General features: G+C 40.4%; 1 protein-coding gene across 5 annotated transcripts in view; it reads left to right on the forward strand.

Moving 5' to 3' along the window:
• Nucleotides 1-17,467, forward strand: part of MAP7 (microtubule associated protein 7) — a 235,568-nt gene that overhangs the window by 161,681 nt on the left and 56,420 nt on the right. For all 5 annotated transcript variants that reach the window (XM_027850724.1, XM_027850727.1, XM_027850723.1 and 2 more), the window contains 3 exons: nt 5,201-5,278; nt 16,451-16,614; nt 17,222-17,345. In XM_027850724.1, coding sequence (XP_027706525.1) covers nt 5,201-5,278; nt 16,451-16,614; nt 17,222-17,345 — 366 coding nt within the window. The remainder of the gene's footprint in view (nt 1-5,200; nt 5,279-16,450; nt 16,615-17,221; nt 17,346-17,467) is intronic.

Raw genomic sequence — 17,467 nt, forward strand, 5'->3', positions numbered from 1 at the left:
GTGTGTGTGTGTGTGTGTGTGTGTGTGTGTGTGTGTGTGTGTGTGTGAAGAATTCTACCAAGGAGTAACAGTGTAACAATTAGGGGAATCATGAAAGTCTTTGTGTAGCAGGTGGCCCTTGAACTGAGACTTAAGGGAAACTAGAGATCCTACAAGACAGAGGTGAAGAGAGAGCACATTCCTGGCATTAGGGACACTCTATGACAAGACACCAAGATAGAGAAAGAATCATTCATGGGAACCAGCAATCAGACGGGAAGTTGACGGGAAAGTAGAGTATGCAAAGTATGCAAATAGAGTGTGTAATGCCCAGGAAGCCTGGAAAAGTAGTCTGGCATCCCATTGTGAAGGATTCTGAATGCCAGAGGAGTTGCTATTTTATGCTAGGGATAGTGGAGAGTTACTGGAGTTTCTTGAGAAGTGACATGTTCAGACCTGCATTTATGAATGGTCAATTTGTGTGGAGGATGGACTGGAGAGGGGAGACTAGATGCAAGGAGACTAGGTAGAAGGCTATTGCTGTAGCATAAGTGAGAAGTGATGAGGCCCTGGGCTTGGGTAGTTGTGTGAATAGAAAGAAAGAAACAGATGTGAGAGATGTTGAGGAGGTGAAATCAATAGCACCTCAGTGGATGCGAGTGGAGGGTGGGGTACAGTAAATGACTGTGAAAAGTCAAGAATGACTCCCAGCATGACTGAAAATCTTACGGAAGTGAATGTTAAAAACTAAAAATAAATTAATTAATTCTATATAAAAAAGAATGACTCCCAGATTGCAAACATTGGTGACTAGAAGAATGGTATTGCCCATGACAGAAATAGAGAAGTCAGGACGAGGCATTAGGTATAGGAGAAAAAATTATGGGTTCTTTTGGGCATATTGAGTTTGAAATGCTGATTGGACAACCATATATAGATGCCAAGCAGCTATAATCTGTATTCAGACATCTCCAAAATCTACATATCCATCCCTCATCTACATCCTGATTTTAGAGTTTGCTGCCTGAAGGTGATACCTAAATCCATTAAAACTGTTGAGATAGAGTATATAGAGAAGAAGACCCATGACAGAGCCCTGCCATATACCTACATATGGTGAGGTGGGACATGTATGATGATCAAGTAAACTAAGAGGGAGACTAATTAAGAAGCCATTGCAATAATCTAGGCATAAGATGATGAGGGCATCAACTAAGGAGGTGGCCATGTGAGTGAAAGAGTCAAACGCAAGAAATGTACATGAGGTGGAAAGGGCAAGATTTGGCAACTGATTGGATATGTGGGATGAGAAAAAGTAAGATATCAAGAATAACACCAAGATTGCAAACATAAGAGACTGGAAGATTGTGGTGGTAGTTGTTGTTCAGTTATATCTGACTCTTCATGACCCCATTTGGGATTTTCTTGGCAAAGATACTGGCGTGGTTTGCCATTTCCTTCTCCAGCTCATTTTACAGATGTGGAAACTGAGGCAAACAGGGTAAAGTGATTTACTCTGAGTCATAGAGCTAGTGAATATGTGAGATCAGATTTGAATTCAGGTCTTCCTGACTCCAGGCCTGCCACTCTATCTGCTGAGCCACCTATCCACCCCAAAAGATTGTGGTGCCTATATGGAAGTTTGGAAGAAAGGTTGGTTGAAGAGAAAAGAAAATGAGTTCTATTTTGGACATTTTGAATTTGAGATGTCTCAGACATCTAGTTTAAAATGTACAATAAATAGTATAGCAAATATGAAATGTGTTTTGTGTGATTGCACATGTGTAATCTATATCAAATTGCTTGCTATCTCACAGAGGGGAAGGAGGTGAAGGAGAGAATTCGGAACTCAAAATTTTAAAAAATAAATGTTAAAAGTTGTTTTTACCTGTAATTGAAAAAATAAAATATTATTTAAAAGTAAAAGAAAATAAAATATACAGTAGGCAATTGTTGATGGGAACTTAAAGCCCAGTAAAGAGATTGGCGCTAGATATATAGATCTCTGCGTCCTCGGCATAGAGAGGATGATTAAACCTATGGGAGCTGATGAGAGCACCAAGAGAGAGAATTTAGAAAGAATTAAAAAAGAGGACTCAAGACAAAACTTTGAGGCAAACCACAGTTAGAGAATGTAAAATGGATGAGAAAGTAATAAAGAAGACTGAGAATAAGCCGGCAAAGAAAAACTAGGAGAAAACAGTGTTGGAAAACCCCAGTATTAGAGAGTGCATTCAGAGGATAGTGCGGATGATGGTGTTGAAAACTGCAGATGTCAGGAGGGATAAGGACTGAGAAGAGACCATTAGATTTGGCAACTAACAGATTGGTGATAACTTTAGCTAGAGAAGTTTCGGTTGAGAGATAAGGTTGGAATCCAGATTGCGAAGCAGTGAGTAGTGAGTAAGAGGAAACAACAGTAGAGTGAATGAGTATAGAAAGACATTTATAGAAGTTTGGGGTTTTTTTTCCCCTGAGAAAGGGAGGAGAGGTATAGGATGATAGCTTGAGGGAGTAATTTAATGAAGGTTATTTAAGTGTGGAAGAGATTTAGGCATGTTTGAGTGCTGTAGAGAAGGAACCAATAGATAAACAGAAGCTAAAGATTCAGGGAGGAGGGGATAATTGACGTTGCAATCTACTGGAGATGTTGGGGGATGGGCTCAAGAGTTCATGAAGAAGGGCCACCTCATTGTCAGAGAATAAGGGAAAGGAGGAGCTAGTGGGAGATGATGTCAAACAGTTGTGAGATGAAGTGTTGGGGAGAAGAAGGAGTTTGCGTTGAATGGCCACACTGAAATGAGGTCCTCAGTTGAGAGTAGATGAGAAGGAGAAAGTGTGGGGACCTTGAGTAGAGAAGAGAAGGTTTAGAGTAGCTTCCCTGGAGGATAAGATAGAGAATCAATTAGAGATTAGTAAAAGAATTGCCAATTGATGGGAGGGCACATTTGAAGTTGGATAACATGAATTTATAATATAAGTTATCGTAGTTGTCTGACTTCCTCCATTTTCATTCAATTGACCAATGAGACCTGAGAAAAGGCTGCTGGATTTTGGCAATTAGGAGATTATTGAGGAGGCAGAGCTGGTGTGTAGAAATGGCAAGAAGAACTCTTACCCCCTATCTCCAAGCAGTTTTAGAAAATATAACCAGACCAAAATCCGATTAGGAAAATTAGGAAATCAAAGGGGGGGGAAATCACAATTAGTTCTTGTTCAAGCCTAGGTTGACATAGGGAAAGAGAGTTCTGTGGACACTAGGGACAGAGTTTGATCAGGAGCACACCGTGCACAGAATATGTTACTAGACTGTAATTTACAGTTTAGTGGGGAGAAAAGACAATAACACAGTTATTATGCAATATTCTGTATTATATTTAAGTATATTAGAGGAATGTAAAGCAAAGTATTGTGTGTGGTCCAAGTGAAGGAAGGAAGGAGAGAGAGAGGAAAGAAAGGAAGGAAGAATAGAGGGAGGAGAGGGAGAAAAGGAGCTACTCCTCCACCCCATCTCAGCCACATACAAAGATGGGCATATCCTGGACCTTGCCATCACCCACAAATGTACCTCCATGTTCAAGAATTCTGAAATCCCTTTATCCAACCATAATCAATTGGCTTTTCCCCTTTCCCTCTGCCTTGCCTTCCACAACCCTACTTTTCATCAGCACCATGACCTCCAGTCCATTGACCCCTCAATTCTCCCAGGCCATCTCCCCTATACTAGTTACTCTGTCCTCTTCTCCCCATCTTGATTCTTTGGTGAACCAATTCAACTTTAAACTGTCCTGCTCTCTTGAATCCCTAGTCCCCTTGTCATAAGGCCAGTTATGCCCAACCAAACTTCAGCCTTGGATCATTTCCACTATTCATCACCTTCAGTCCTACACACATGCTACTGCAAAAAGGTGGAGAAAATCACACAAGCACTCTTTCTGGGTCTACTACAGATTTACATCACTTAACTTCAACTGCGCCCTCACTGCTGCTAGGCAATCCTACTCTACCTTCCTAATCAACTCACTATCCCACTCTGCAGCAACTCTTCCAAACCTTTCATCTCTCCTCAGATCTCCTGTGGCACCTATTCTCTCAGTTGAGAATCTTGCCTTATAGTTTATAGAACAGATTGCCTCTTCTCTCATCCCTAATTTTTCACTTATTTTCAATCTTTCCCTCTCCTGGCTCATGTACTGCCTACAAACATGCCCATGTTTCCCCTATCCTGAAAAAATCCTTCACCTGCTTCCATCCTTGCTAACTGTCATCCTATATCTCTTCTGCCCTTTGTAACTAAACTCCTTGCAAAGGCAATCTACTTTCTCTCCTCACTCTGAAGGTCTTTCACTGGAACTGCTCTCTCCAAATTTACTAATGATCTTTTAGCTGCCAAATTCAAGGGCCTTTTTTCAATCCTCAATCCTATTTATCCTATGTATAGCTTACTTTGTATATATTTGTTCACTTCTTGTCTCCCCATTAGCGTGTAAGCTCCTTGAGGGCAGTGACTGTCTTTTGCCTCTTTTTGTATCCCCAGCACTTAGCACAGTGTTTGGTACATAGTAGGTGCTAAATATTTATTGAATTGAAAGAATTACCACACTGACAGTCCTGCCCTGATCATTGCACTGATGTGTTGTAGAAAGGCAAGGTTTACCTCAGACCTCAACCTCTGAGGGTTGCTGTGAAGCTCAAATGAGAACAAAGGGCTTAGCAAAGTGCCTGGCACATAGTAGGTGCTATATAAATGTTAACTATTATTAGCTATTACTGTTAGTTTCTTACTGTTAACCTAGGCATCTAGGTGACACAGTGCATAAGAGCCCTGGAGCTGGAGATAGGAAAACCTGAATTCTAATCTGGCCTCAAACACTTATTGAGTGATCCTGGGCAAGCCACTTAACACTGTATGCCTTACTTTCCTCATCTGTAAAATGAGCTGGAGAAGAAATGGCAAACCACTCTAATATTTTTGCTAAGAAAACCATAAACATGGTCATGAAGGGTTGGACACAACTGAAATGCCTGAACAACAACACCATTAACCTGTAAAAAAAAAAAAAAGGCTTTAAAATTTGCAAAGCAAGTGTTAGTTGTGTTCAAAGTACACTAATACTACAATTTACTATGACAGTGATAATGTTTTAAAAACATAACTAAATTATCCACTGAAATCTTTTTCTCCCACCTTAATTTTATTTTTATTTATACTATTTTTCAGACCCTCCACCTGTGCTAAGAGTTGATGACCGACAACGGTTGGCACGAGAACGGAGAGAGGAACGAGAAAAGCAGCTAGGTACCATGGAATAGATATTTGGTCATTGATTTGGATTGTTTTATGACTGTGGGCAAGTCACTTAACCCTTCTCAGCCTGAATTTTCTCATCTGAAAAGTGAGGGTACCAATGGTACCTGTCTTTCAGGGTTGTTGTGAAGATCAAATGAAATAATATTTGAAAAGTGCTTTGCAAACCTTGAAGCATTATATAAATGATGGATCTTAGTATTAATAATCACGTTAAAGTGAGTTACCTTTCAACGTATAGGAAGAGGAGAATTCAACTTAGGAGACAAGTTTATATTACTTAACATAATACTGTACTATCAAGAGCTGACCTTGGGAAGATGGATTTCACCAAATTTAACATGCCTCTGGATTTCTCTATGACTGCGAACATGATTTTGTTGTCAATGTTATATGAACTATCATAGATATAATACTCAAATGATGAACTGATATAAATATAATGCTGGGTGTGAAGTGATGATTTAGACTATTTCACAGAAATACACCATTTCCCCTCTTACTGTTTTCATCAGAGCTCTATGTGACTCTGAAGTGTGATATAAATACATGTAATTTATATTAATTTATATTTATGTGTGTAAATTTATATATGCACACACACACACACATATGCACATATACACACACACTGAGGAGGATTGTATCCATGTAGGAAGTATAGCAACCAGAGTAAGGTTGGTGATCATCCCACTGTACTCTGCACTGGTCAGACAGTATCTAAAATGTTGTGTTCATTTCTGGGTGCCATATTTGAAGAGAACATTGACAAGTAAAAAAAAAATCAGATTAATATAACCAGGTTGGTGAGGGGAGTAGCAAACGTCATATGAGGAGCAAATGGAAGCAATAGAGATGATTTTCCTGGGAGGAGAAAAAGGAGGCTGGGGAGAGGGAGGGGGAGAGACAAATCAGCACAATAGCTGTATAAAAACATTTGAAGAGCGTCCACCGAAAAAAAAAAGTTGGATTAAACATATCATTTATTATACCAAAGTGAAGACTCAGAACCAGTGCATAAAAGTTACAGAGAGCAGGGATTTCAGCTCAATACAGAAAAATCTCCTCACAATTAAGAGCTGTCTGAAAAATGGACTGGGTGAGTTCCCCATCAGAGGTGGTATTCAAATAGAGGCTGGATAATGACCTTTCAAGGATAGTTTATAAAGGCCCTCCTACATTTAGCTGACAGAGGGACTAGTCCACCTATAGGATCCTTTCTAATGCTAAGAGTCTATGATTCTAGATAATCCATAAGCTTTTGATATCAAACAGCACCAGTAGGAAATAGTAGGAAGAGCCAGCATTTATATAGAAACAGTTTCAGGTTTGTAAAATGGTCCTTTTTTTTTTAAACATGCACAAAGTTGTGGGGTTGCACACAGTTATTGCCTTGCATAATTAATCCTAACACTTCTCCCCCCAGAGGCAATCTCAATGTAGCACATTATGCAGGGCTTACACATGACAGACATTTTTATTCAAAGATGGATACTGTGGACCAGTAGTAGTAGGATTTTGGGAAAAGACTATGTTTTGTTGTTACTGTTGCTCCGTATTGTTATTCAAAGTTAATATTACACATTAAAAAAATGTTAGAAGGAACATTATCTTTACCCCATTGCCAAAAGAGTTAGACCATGGAATGGACTCCCCAGGATGACTTTGCCCTCTGACCATGTTCATGAGAGCTTGCAACACGCTTGGTATTTGCCAGCCTCAATAGTGAATGACTCAGCTGGGGAGAAAGATCTGAGTATGCATTTGACACCTTTTCTCCCAAAGAGCAAACAAGAGGCTTTTTGCTTTCTTTTCTCTTATTCTTTTGTCTTACAGACAATGTGATCAAGGATCCTATGCCAGCTCCTCCTTAAAGAAAGTGCCTTACTTTAACACTCATTTGTGCAAGGTCTCCAACCAAGAGGCTCTATCTACCTTGGAAAGATAAAGGGCTGGTCAGCATGACTGAATGGTTCCAGGGTGTCTAGGTGCCTTATAAACCAAGGCTTACTTAGGTCGCTAAAATCTTTCCAGAAGATGACCTATAACATTTCCCGAAGCCACTGTATTGTGCCTTAACTCTTGTTAACGTTTCAATCTGGGAGCATGGCACCTAAAGCCTCAAACCTCAGACGGCGGGTGCTTCTATGAAAACCTCAATTTCCAAAACCTAGTGTTATATAGCACCAAGCTGGTTATCAAATGTCCATAAACACTCGTCATATTTTGTTTTGTGTCACCAGGGAGCAGCAGTTTATACTCCAACCCCATTCTATCCCATTTCCATTGTGACCTCAACTGGACGTTTCTTTCACCCAAGAGAGTTTTGTAAGCACAGAACTCTGTGAATTGTTGAAAGTAAAGAAACAGTAAGCTTTTGATTGTCTGTGTTTGGGTTTCCTGCACTGTTATTAACCTGCCTGTATCTGAGAGCTATTTCCTCTTGCTCCTGGTGAGAGAGATTTAAGCTGCCTAGTTAGCACTGGGACTGTTTCTACTTTCTACTTCTCTCTCCCAGCCCTAAGTTGGAATCCTTCCTCTTATGAATCTCACCCTGGGCTGCTGCTGCTGTAGTATGGCTCAGGAATTCGTTTAGGAAACAAACCAGAGCTAAGTGGCAGAGTTGGGGAGAGAAAGCCAAGCTTACTTTGGAAGGAGAGAGGCTCTGACTGAGCAGTTGGATCTGATTAGTTGCTATGTTAACAAGCTATAATGGTCCTCATCATTAACACAGGTAATTGAGGGTTAGCCCTAAAACCATTTTCACTCTAAAATTCAAACCCATCCAAGTAGTATAATCCAAGCAGTATTCATCCAAGTATAGATCCAAGTAGCATACATCCAAGCAGTATAATAGTCTGATCCAAGTAGTACAGACCTAATGCTATTACATGACTTTTGGAAATTACCAGGCAGATCTGTTTGTATTCGCTAAAGGAAAAACCCAAATTAAAGTTCTCTGGGCAATTCTCTAAGACTGAATTGCAGAAAACGGTACCTCCATTTATATCTATATATTTATGGAGTCTCCTCATCTGAAAATGCCCTACACCCATGATATCACAAGTCCATTCAGTATATTCATCATTGGGTATGGGAGTCTGACATAATGAAGAATGGAAAAAGTCATTTTTAAGAGCCCCGAAGTATTCTTCAGATCTTTCAACAACTAAAGACATTTCCCACATTATAATATTATGCCATGGAAGCAAGTTTAGTCTTTGTAGTGAACTACTATACCATATATGTTTTCTTTGTAATTTTATATTACTTTTTTTTTGGTTTTTTAAAACCAAATGATCTATTACACTCTTCTTTGAATTATTGAGGTTAACTATTTTATTTTTTTAAATGTTATTGATTTATTTAACGATTTTATTCTAATGAGTAATAGTTTGCTTTTCTTCATTTCATAACAATGAATTCATATTCCACATGTGTTACGTTAATGGTTTTTTAAAACAGATTTTCTATTTTCTGTGTGCTTCAAGGAGAGGATTCAATAGTCTGGGTTGTATAGATTAACTATTAAAGTTTAAAAAGATTGATTTGAATAAAGGTCAGCTAATCAGTTTGATTAGCTGTGTATGTTAAGAAAGTAGGTTAAACACTTTGAACAGCAGAGTTGTTCCAGAGAATTTTTGTTCCTTGGTTTTTCATTGTAGAATTTGAGAAAACAACTTCACTTGCTTCTCTCATCTTTATTCTAATTAAACAAATACACTGTGATTTTTATTCCAGTTTCTTCCTTCATCCTTTTTTAGCAGGAATTCTTACTCTTTTTCTGTATGTCATGGATTCAGTCAGCAGTCTGGTAAAGCCTGTGAACCCCATCTGAGTATAATGTTTTTAAAGACATAAAAATATATACAAGATTGCAAAGGAAACCACTTATATATTGAAATGAAGATGCAATTTTTTTCCCCTCTAAGTTCATTCCCCCCACCCCCTCACCCTCTCCCTGTAATCTTAAACCCCAGGTTAAAAACTCTTTATAGGATCCTTAACTGATTTTTAAAGGGCAGCATATCTGAAATCACGTGAGATTCCCATCTTATTTAAGCAAGGCCAAAACACATAAAGGTGACCTTTAATAACTTCAGCAGGAAAAAAACATCAGGAGGTTCATCTGGTCAACTGTCCATAAATTGTTGTTTTCTCGGTGGTAACTGCGATCAGCGGAACCAGACTACAAGGATTGCCACTTAGTGTCACCATATTGGGCTGGGATCGATTGGGTAGCCATCAATCACCAGTCATTCTAACCATCGTTGGGTTTTTTAATATCCATTTAGAACACAGTAAGATATTTATGAAACCCCAGGAAGCAAAATAAAAGATATATTTTATTCTCAGGGAAGCTGATGACAAATGTTCAGTTGTTAGAGGGTTTGGACTAGCAATATTAGAAGAAAGCACGGGCAGATCATGGAACAAAAGCCTAATTGCTTTGCTTTCAGTGGCCTGGTATGTTTGTACTCGTTTGCAAATAGAAAGGTCCTATTAATAACCTTTCCTGAGCTCAGCCCCTGAGGCATGCCTTAATGCATTTACCTTAAACCCATCTCATACGACCTGTTCTTTCTGCCTCATCCTTCAATTTGTCGGACAAAACCAGGCCTACCGTCCTTAATGAAGGAGACAGGGAGTTTTTCATTTGTCTGTTTGTGATTTCAGCATGGACACTCCCCAAGACTAAACCTCAAACAGTGTTGTATAGGATAGAACCTCCTTGACTGCCTTCCTTTAAAACCTCTCCTCCATAGATAATCAGGAATGTCATTTCCTGATTCTTCTCCTGCATTTGCCCCTTCTCTGGCCCTTTCACCAGCTCCAGTCCCTATTCCCATTCTTACCTCAATCCTCCTGGGCTGAGCCCCTGCCAGTCCGTGCCCCTACCTCCCACCCATCATCTCTGACATAATTACTGCCTGGAGAGTGGATCCACATATTTACAACTACAGAATTTCACTGTGTGGACAACTCACTGTCAACTGCAGCTCAGTTCAGTCAGCATTTAAGAAGCACTTAGTCTGGGCAGAATTGTGCCCACTTGGCCTATCCTTTCTTACAATTTCATCATCTTTTTTTCCTCATATTCCAAAATGAACACTGCCCAAAATGCAGTCTGCCGAAGGATCCCACCATCTCTACCTTCATGCTGTCATTTATACTATTCCCTGCCTGTAAAGCTTTCCTAATTGGGAAATCAAATCCAAATCTTGTACTCTTATTAAGGCCAAGCTCAAGCATCAACTCAAAATCTTCCCAAATTGCCAGAGCCCACAGCGAAATTCCTTACTTGAATTCCTTACGGCCTCTACCATATAGTCTATTATTTTAACATACACTGTACTGTTCTCTAGTTATTAAAATGCTCATTGACTTGACTTTCACATCTAATTTTCAGGAGGCTTCCCCCCCCCAATTAAATGTGGAACATCTGTCTTTTGTGCTTTAAATCATAAATGAGCTGCCTGTGACCTTACTGATTTTTTTATACAAGGAGAAAGTAATGCTTGAAGGGTAGAAATGTCATTGTACCGAATGAAGTGAAGAAAAAGGAATGAAGAATCATTTAATACTGCTTTAAAATCTAAACACTTTCTTAGCCATTGGCTTATTCAAATTAAGTTATTTTTGTGTTGGTGGAATCATAATTGAGATGAAGCCTGTAGCTTAAAGTTGTAACTAAAATTTGTTTTTAAAAGCCCTTAGGTTTAATCTCTTTTTAGAAAGTATTTGCTGTCCTCTACAGTAAATAAAACTGAGATAAAGAATCATAAGATCTTAGAGGTGGAATAAGCAGAGATTATTTAGTCATTAGGATTTAACAGATATTTGCTAAGTGCCTGCTGTGCCTGAACAGTGCCGGAGGGAGGAGGTATCAAAGATGGATAAATGAGATACTGTCCCAGCCTTTAAGGATCTTATACTATAGTAGGGGGTAATATAAGACAAGAATATAAATAAGTATAGGTGGCACAGTGGATAGAATGCCAGCCTTGGAGTCAGGAGGACCCGAGTTCAAATCCAGCCTCAGACACTTGCTAGCTGTGTGACCCTGGGCAAGTCACTCAACCGTGTTTGCCTCAGATTTCCTCATCTGTCAGATGAGTTGGAGAAGGAAATGGCAAACCACTCCCAGTATCTTTGCCAAGAAAACCCCAAATGGGATCACAAAGAGTTAGTCACAACTGAACAATAACAATAACAAATGCTATTTTCTTTCCATCCCCACCCCACTACCCCCAGTAAAATATGAGCTCCTTTTGGTCAGAGACTGGTTTACTTTGTTTCCCTAGGAAACAGAGTCCAACTCTTTCATTTTACAGATGAGGGAACGGAGGCTCGGAGAGGTTTAGAGACTTGCTCAGGATCATACATCTGAGAAATATCTGAGGTAGGATTTGAACCTACATCTTTCTGACTCCATACCACACTGCTCAATAATTGTTGAATTTTATCTTCTCCAAGATAAAATATGTTCATTCAACTGCTCTTCTTATAGTTTTATATCTTAGTAACCTCTCCACCCTGGATATATCCTAGTTTCTCAATGTCCTTAGCAAAATTCAACACTCAGAACTTAACATGATATTCCAGATATGGTCTAACCAGGGCAGAGTATGGTGTGACTGTTATCTCCCTTGTTCTGAACACTCTCCCTTTTTAAACGCAGATCACCTCGGTTCCTTTGGCTGCCATATGTAGCACACTACTGACTCATGTTGAGCCTTGGAACCTGCTTAAGCCTCCAAGAGGCCTTTTCACATGAATCGCTGTCAAACCAGGCCTCTGGCACCTGGTGCTTATGCAGTTAGTTATGTGGGTGACTTGACCCAGGGTACTAACCTGATTTTCCATAGCTAAGAAGCAGCAGGGTCTAGACTAGAAATAAGCTCTCCCAGTGCTGGGCACATACCACTACATCAGAATAATATCTGAGTGCCTCGGTTGATCTTCATTAAGACCTTGTTTCCTTTCTAGTGGATCACAGTTAATTCAAATATATTTCAATAGAATAAATTTTCTCCCTCAAACTCAAAGATCAAAACCATATTTAATAATTGTGAACACTGAATGTCTTTCATATTAAGGATTTTTGAGAAGGGGGCTGTAACTTTGTCTTGAGAGGTGATATTTGAATTTAATATGAAAAAGTATTCTTGAAGGCAGCTAGCTGGCATAGTGGATACAGCACCAGCCCTGGAGTCAGGAGGACCTGAGTTCAAATCCAGCCTCAGACACATGACACTCACTAGATGTGTGACCCTGGCCAAGTCACTTAACTCCAATTGCCTCTCAAAAAAAGAAAAAAAAAAAGGCTCTGATTCTTCTAATCTGGCCACTGCTCAGATTCTTACAATCTAGCCAATAGCTCCCAGGTGCTCAGATTCCTTAAGAGTCTGGCCAATATGGCGGATCTTTAATAAACCTTGTCTTTGGCTGAAAGAAGGCTTGGGTTGAATTCTTTGGGGCAGGACCCATGTGTTGTGATCTTGGGGTCCCAGCACCCCTAAACCTCTAGACCTCTTCCCTGACTGGGAATGGCTGCCAAATCCCAAATCCTTCTCCAGCCGAGACTACAAGGCACATAAGCCTACACCTTCCTTAACTCCTTTCTTGCCTTGTGGTTGGGAGGGAAGTTCCAAGCACCTAGCAAGGCTAGGCTTGGAAGTGTTTTTCGAGCCTGACCTCTCAGGTCCCGTTAGATCAGACAGTGACGAGGCTGTCTCGAACTCAGCTTGATGCTCTCAGGCTCTCGGTCCAGTGATTCTGTTCAATCACAGACTCCCTGTCCGGAAATGTAGGCCCAATCCTTTCAATTCTCTCGGCGCCAAGGACTTGGGAAAACTTAAGGTACTTCTTTGAACCTTTGGTTTTTTTGTTTGTTTCCCAAAGCTTATTCCCAAATCCTCTTTAAGGAGGGGGGGGACTTCCAGCCCCCACACCCCAATCCTCTTCAATTCCCAAAGATTCACCTGTCTTTTACAAAATTGGGAAAAATTTAGTTTCTCTAAAGAACTTAAAAAGAAAAGGCTGGTGTTATTTTGCAACACTGTTTGGCCTCAGTATCACCTGGAAAATTACGAGGCATGGCCTGTTTTTGGGACATTACAGCAACATACTCTCTCAGAGTTAGAATGATATTGTAGCAGAAAAGGAAAATGGGTGGAGATTCCCTACATAATGACTTTTGTCGAACTTTCTCGTGACCCCATTCTCAGAAAACATTGTAGGATGCTCATAGCTAGAGCTGCCCCATAAATGGGTAATGGGGTTCAACTAGACTTTTTGGATGACCCTTTCATAGCCCCCAGTGCTAGAGCACCCCCTTCTTCCCATCCTCCATTAACACCCCCTTCCCAGCTCCTATCTCCACCCCATTCTCTCCTGGCCCCCCTTATTTCCCATGCCCTGCCTTCCCTTGGTTTACCTTCCCTTTTTCTCTAGCCCACCTCCTTCATATCCTGCCTTGTTCACCTTCTACATATCCTACCCTGCATTTCCTCCCCAGGCCCCTCCTCTGGATGTGACCTCTACTCAGGTTTTGGACAAGGGTCTTGCCTGGGCATCTCCTCCCCAGGCCCTTTATCCTGAGGCAAGGACTACCCAGGCCCCAGTCTTAGTGGTATCTCCTCCCCGACCTCTTCCCCTCCTCCAGTGCCAGCTGATTTTTTTCCCCTTGCCAGCTGGATCCCCTGGCTTTGCAGTCCAGTCCAGTTCAGCCAGCATTCCCCAGTCCCTCACTCACAAGAAGTGGGACTTCCTAACTCCCTGCCTCCCTAGCCCCAGTTCCCACAGTGCCTTCAGGGCTTTGTCCCCTAAGGGAAGTTCCTGTCTCTCCTATTGGGACAATTAGGGTACATGTTCCGTTCTCCATTTCAGACCTCATTCAGGTCAAAGAGAAACTGGGTCGATACTCAGAAAATCCCACTAAGTTTACTGAGGGCTGTAGGGACGTGACCCTACAATTTGAGCTTTCTTTGGAGTGATTTGCACATCCTCTTCTCCACCTGTTGTACCACTGAGGAGAAGAGGAGGATCTGGGAACAGGCCCAAAAATTTAGGGACCATTTGGCTAGCAATGACCCCACAAAATACCCCCCAGGAACAGCTGTTGTTCTCACTACTGACCCAGGATGGGATTATCAGAAGAGTGAGGATAGGAGATAGAGAGACTATGTGGTAATTTGCCTGCTACAACGCCTGAGATAAAAAGAAAAAAAAGAAAAAGAAAAAGTGTTCTTCGTATTTGGCAAAGAAGCTTTTGTTGTTAGTCAATGTGGACAGTTATCTCACTGAAAAATATAATATGTATGCACACACACGTAGATGCTAAAAGAGGCCTCAGATTCAAATAAAGACTTTTTTTCCTCAAACTGAGGCAAAGGAGATGCAAACAAAATGAGATACAAAAGCTTATATCACCCAGAAACTGAAGTATTCATTCATTCATTGAACAGTTTTGTTGTTCAGTCATTTTTTAGTCATGTCCAACTCTTTATTACCCCATTTGGGGTTTTCTTGGCAGACATACTGGAGCAGTTTGCATTTCCTTCTCCAAATCATTTGACAGATAAGGAACTGAAGCAAACAGGGTTAAGTGACTTGCCCAGGGCCACATAACTAGTAAGTTATCTGAGGCTAGATTTGAACTCAGGAAGATGAGTCTTCTCTGTCCACTCTATCCACTATGCCAACTAGCTGCCCCTTCATTGAATAATGTTTTATTGCAATTATTTATTGTTCATTATATTATTTACCTTTACGTGTGTGGTCTTATTGTATTATTATTTACTTTTTTACGTTTTGTCTTCCTAACTTGATTATAAGTTGGGTTTTTTTGTTTGTTTGTTTGTTTTTTTTGGGGGGGGTGAGGCAATCTGGGTTAAGTGACTTGCCCAGGGTCACACAGCTAGTGAGCATCATGTGTCTGAAGCCAGATCTGAACTCAGGTCCTCCTGATTTCAGGGCCAGTGCCCTATCCACTGTGCCACCTAGCTGCCCTGTTGATTATAAGTTTTATGTTTTATCTTCTTAAGTAGATTCCAAGTTCCCTGAAAATAGGTACTGTGTTCACTACACTTTCATATTCGACCAATAGCACCTAGCATGGAGTGTGAGGCATACATGGTAGATACTCTCTGCTTGTTAATTGCCTTGCCCTACAAAATTCCTTCAAATCTCTAAGTGGTTTTTTTTTTTGGTTTTGTTTTGTTTTACTGAAGAATACAAAGAGGAAGACATAGCTTATCATCTGGGAGAGATAACATTTTAAAAAATCAAGATAGATTTTTTTTTAATGGACATAAACACCAAAAGTATTTTTGTGGATATAATAAAGGGATGTGAAGATTGATACCAGGGGGGTACATGCAAATTCATTGCAAAACATTATAAAATAACCATACATCCATTTATAGGCCTGTAGAAGGTGTTAAGATAGCACAAGTCCATGGTGGTTTTTAGCTGTGCATTACTAGTAACAATAATATTAACTAACGTTTATGTAGTACTTGTTATGTGCCAGGCACTGTGCTAAGCGTTTACAATTATTATCTTATTTGATCCTCAGAGTAGCCCTAGGAGGTAGGTGCTATTATTATTCCCATTTTACAGATGAGGAAACTGAGGCAAACACAGGTTAAGTGATTTGCCCAGGGTCACATAGCTCTTGATCTGGGCATGGAGGCTGGTATGAGAATGATCTCAGACTTATTGCTAGGCCTCACCATCACCCTTTGTAGTTCATAAAAACATTATTAAGTTGAAAGGAATAATAAAAACATTAGAGCATGTGTAATATGCTTATTATTTTAATACGGGAGGACATGGGGAAGAAAGACGCACTGGATACGAAAGTGAGGGTGGGTATCTTTGTGTCTTTGAAGGAGTATGCTACTACGTTGAAGAGATTTCAAGTAATACTGGAGTATTGAAGTATAATTAAAAATAATCAACTACAAAGCAGTGTAATTGGTAGAAGCTGACTGTGGGTGAGATGCAGGTACTCTGTGCTAGACAGAAGTTTGCGTCTGGTTGCATGGTTGTGCAACTTGCATCCCCAAAGACAAGTGGCCCGAAGGTTCTCAATTCTAAGTCTCTCCAGTCAGCCTCCATCTGATCCTCCCCTCCCCTCCCTTTCTTTCCCTGAAGCTGCGAGAGAAACCGTGTGGTTAGAACGAGAAGAGAGAGCTCGGCAACATTATGAAAAGCACTTAGAAGAGCGCAAGAAGAAATTAGAAGAGCAGAGGTTAAAAGACGAGCGGCGACGGGCTGCTGTCGAGGAGAAGCGAAGGCAGAGACTAGAAGAGGATAAGGTGAGAGGCCCCAGCTGGTGTTTATTACATTGTTTGATCTCAAATGCAACAAAATTATAACATATGCATTTTCAATAAAATATTGGTATGCAAAGTGAAATTGTTTCGCAGTGATGATCAGTTTTATATATGGCGGGCTTGATTTGGGAGAAGGGGCTGTTTGCCTCATCAAGGAAATTTCTGCTTACAGCCTGATTTTCTAAAAAGTAAGTTTACAGTCTAAAGTTATTTGTGTTGAAATACTGAAGAGGTCCCAAAGAGGCAGGATGAATCAGTCCATCTAAATCAGTTATTCTTAATGTCTTTTGTTTCATTAATTCCTCTGACAGTCTGGTGAGACCTATGGACCCCTTCTCAGCATAACATTTTAAAAGACATCAAATAAAATACATAGGTTTACCAAGGAAATCAATTATGGTGAAATACAGTATCAAAAAAAGCAAACAAACAATTTGTGGCCCCCCCCAAGTTAAAGAACCCTGAGCTAAAATGATTTTAGTTGGGGTCTGTTGATTGTGTGACTCAATGGGCTTACTAGTGGAAAAAGGCCAAAGCATCCGAATTGGACTTAGTCAAACTAACCACTGAATCCTCTTTCACATTTAAGGAACGTCATGAGGCTGTTGTCCGGCGCACAATTGAGAGGAGCCAGAAGCCAAAACAGAAACAAAACAGGTGGTCCTGGGGGGGATCCCTCCATGGCAGTACCAGCACCAGCATTCACAATACAGGTAAACAGGGTAGAGAAGGGCTCCTAAATCTATCCCTTTTCTTCTGGAGGCTAAGAATGCACCTTGGATCTTAATCAGATAGGAAGCAATCCCAAGAGGGAAATGTTGGTTTTTTTCCCCCT

The sequence above is a fragment of the Vombatus ursinus genome, unplaced genomic scaffold (assembly GCF_900497805.2).
Source record: "Vombatus ursinus unplaced genomic scaffold, bare-nosed wombat genome assembly UNPS02009132.1, whole genome shotgun sequence".
NCBI classification, from domain to species: domain Eukaryota; kingdom Metazoa; phylum Chordata; class Mammalia; order Diprotodontia; family Vombatidae; genus Vombatus; species Vombatus ursinus.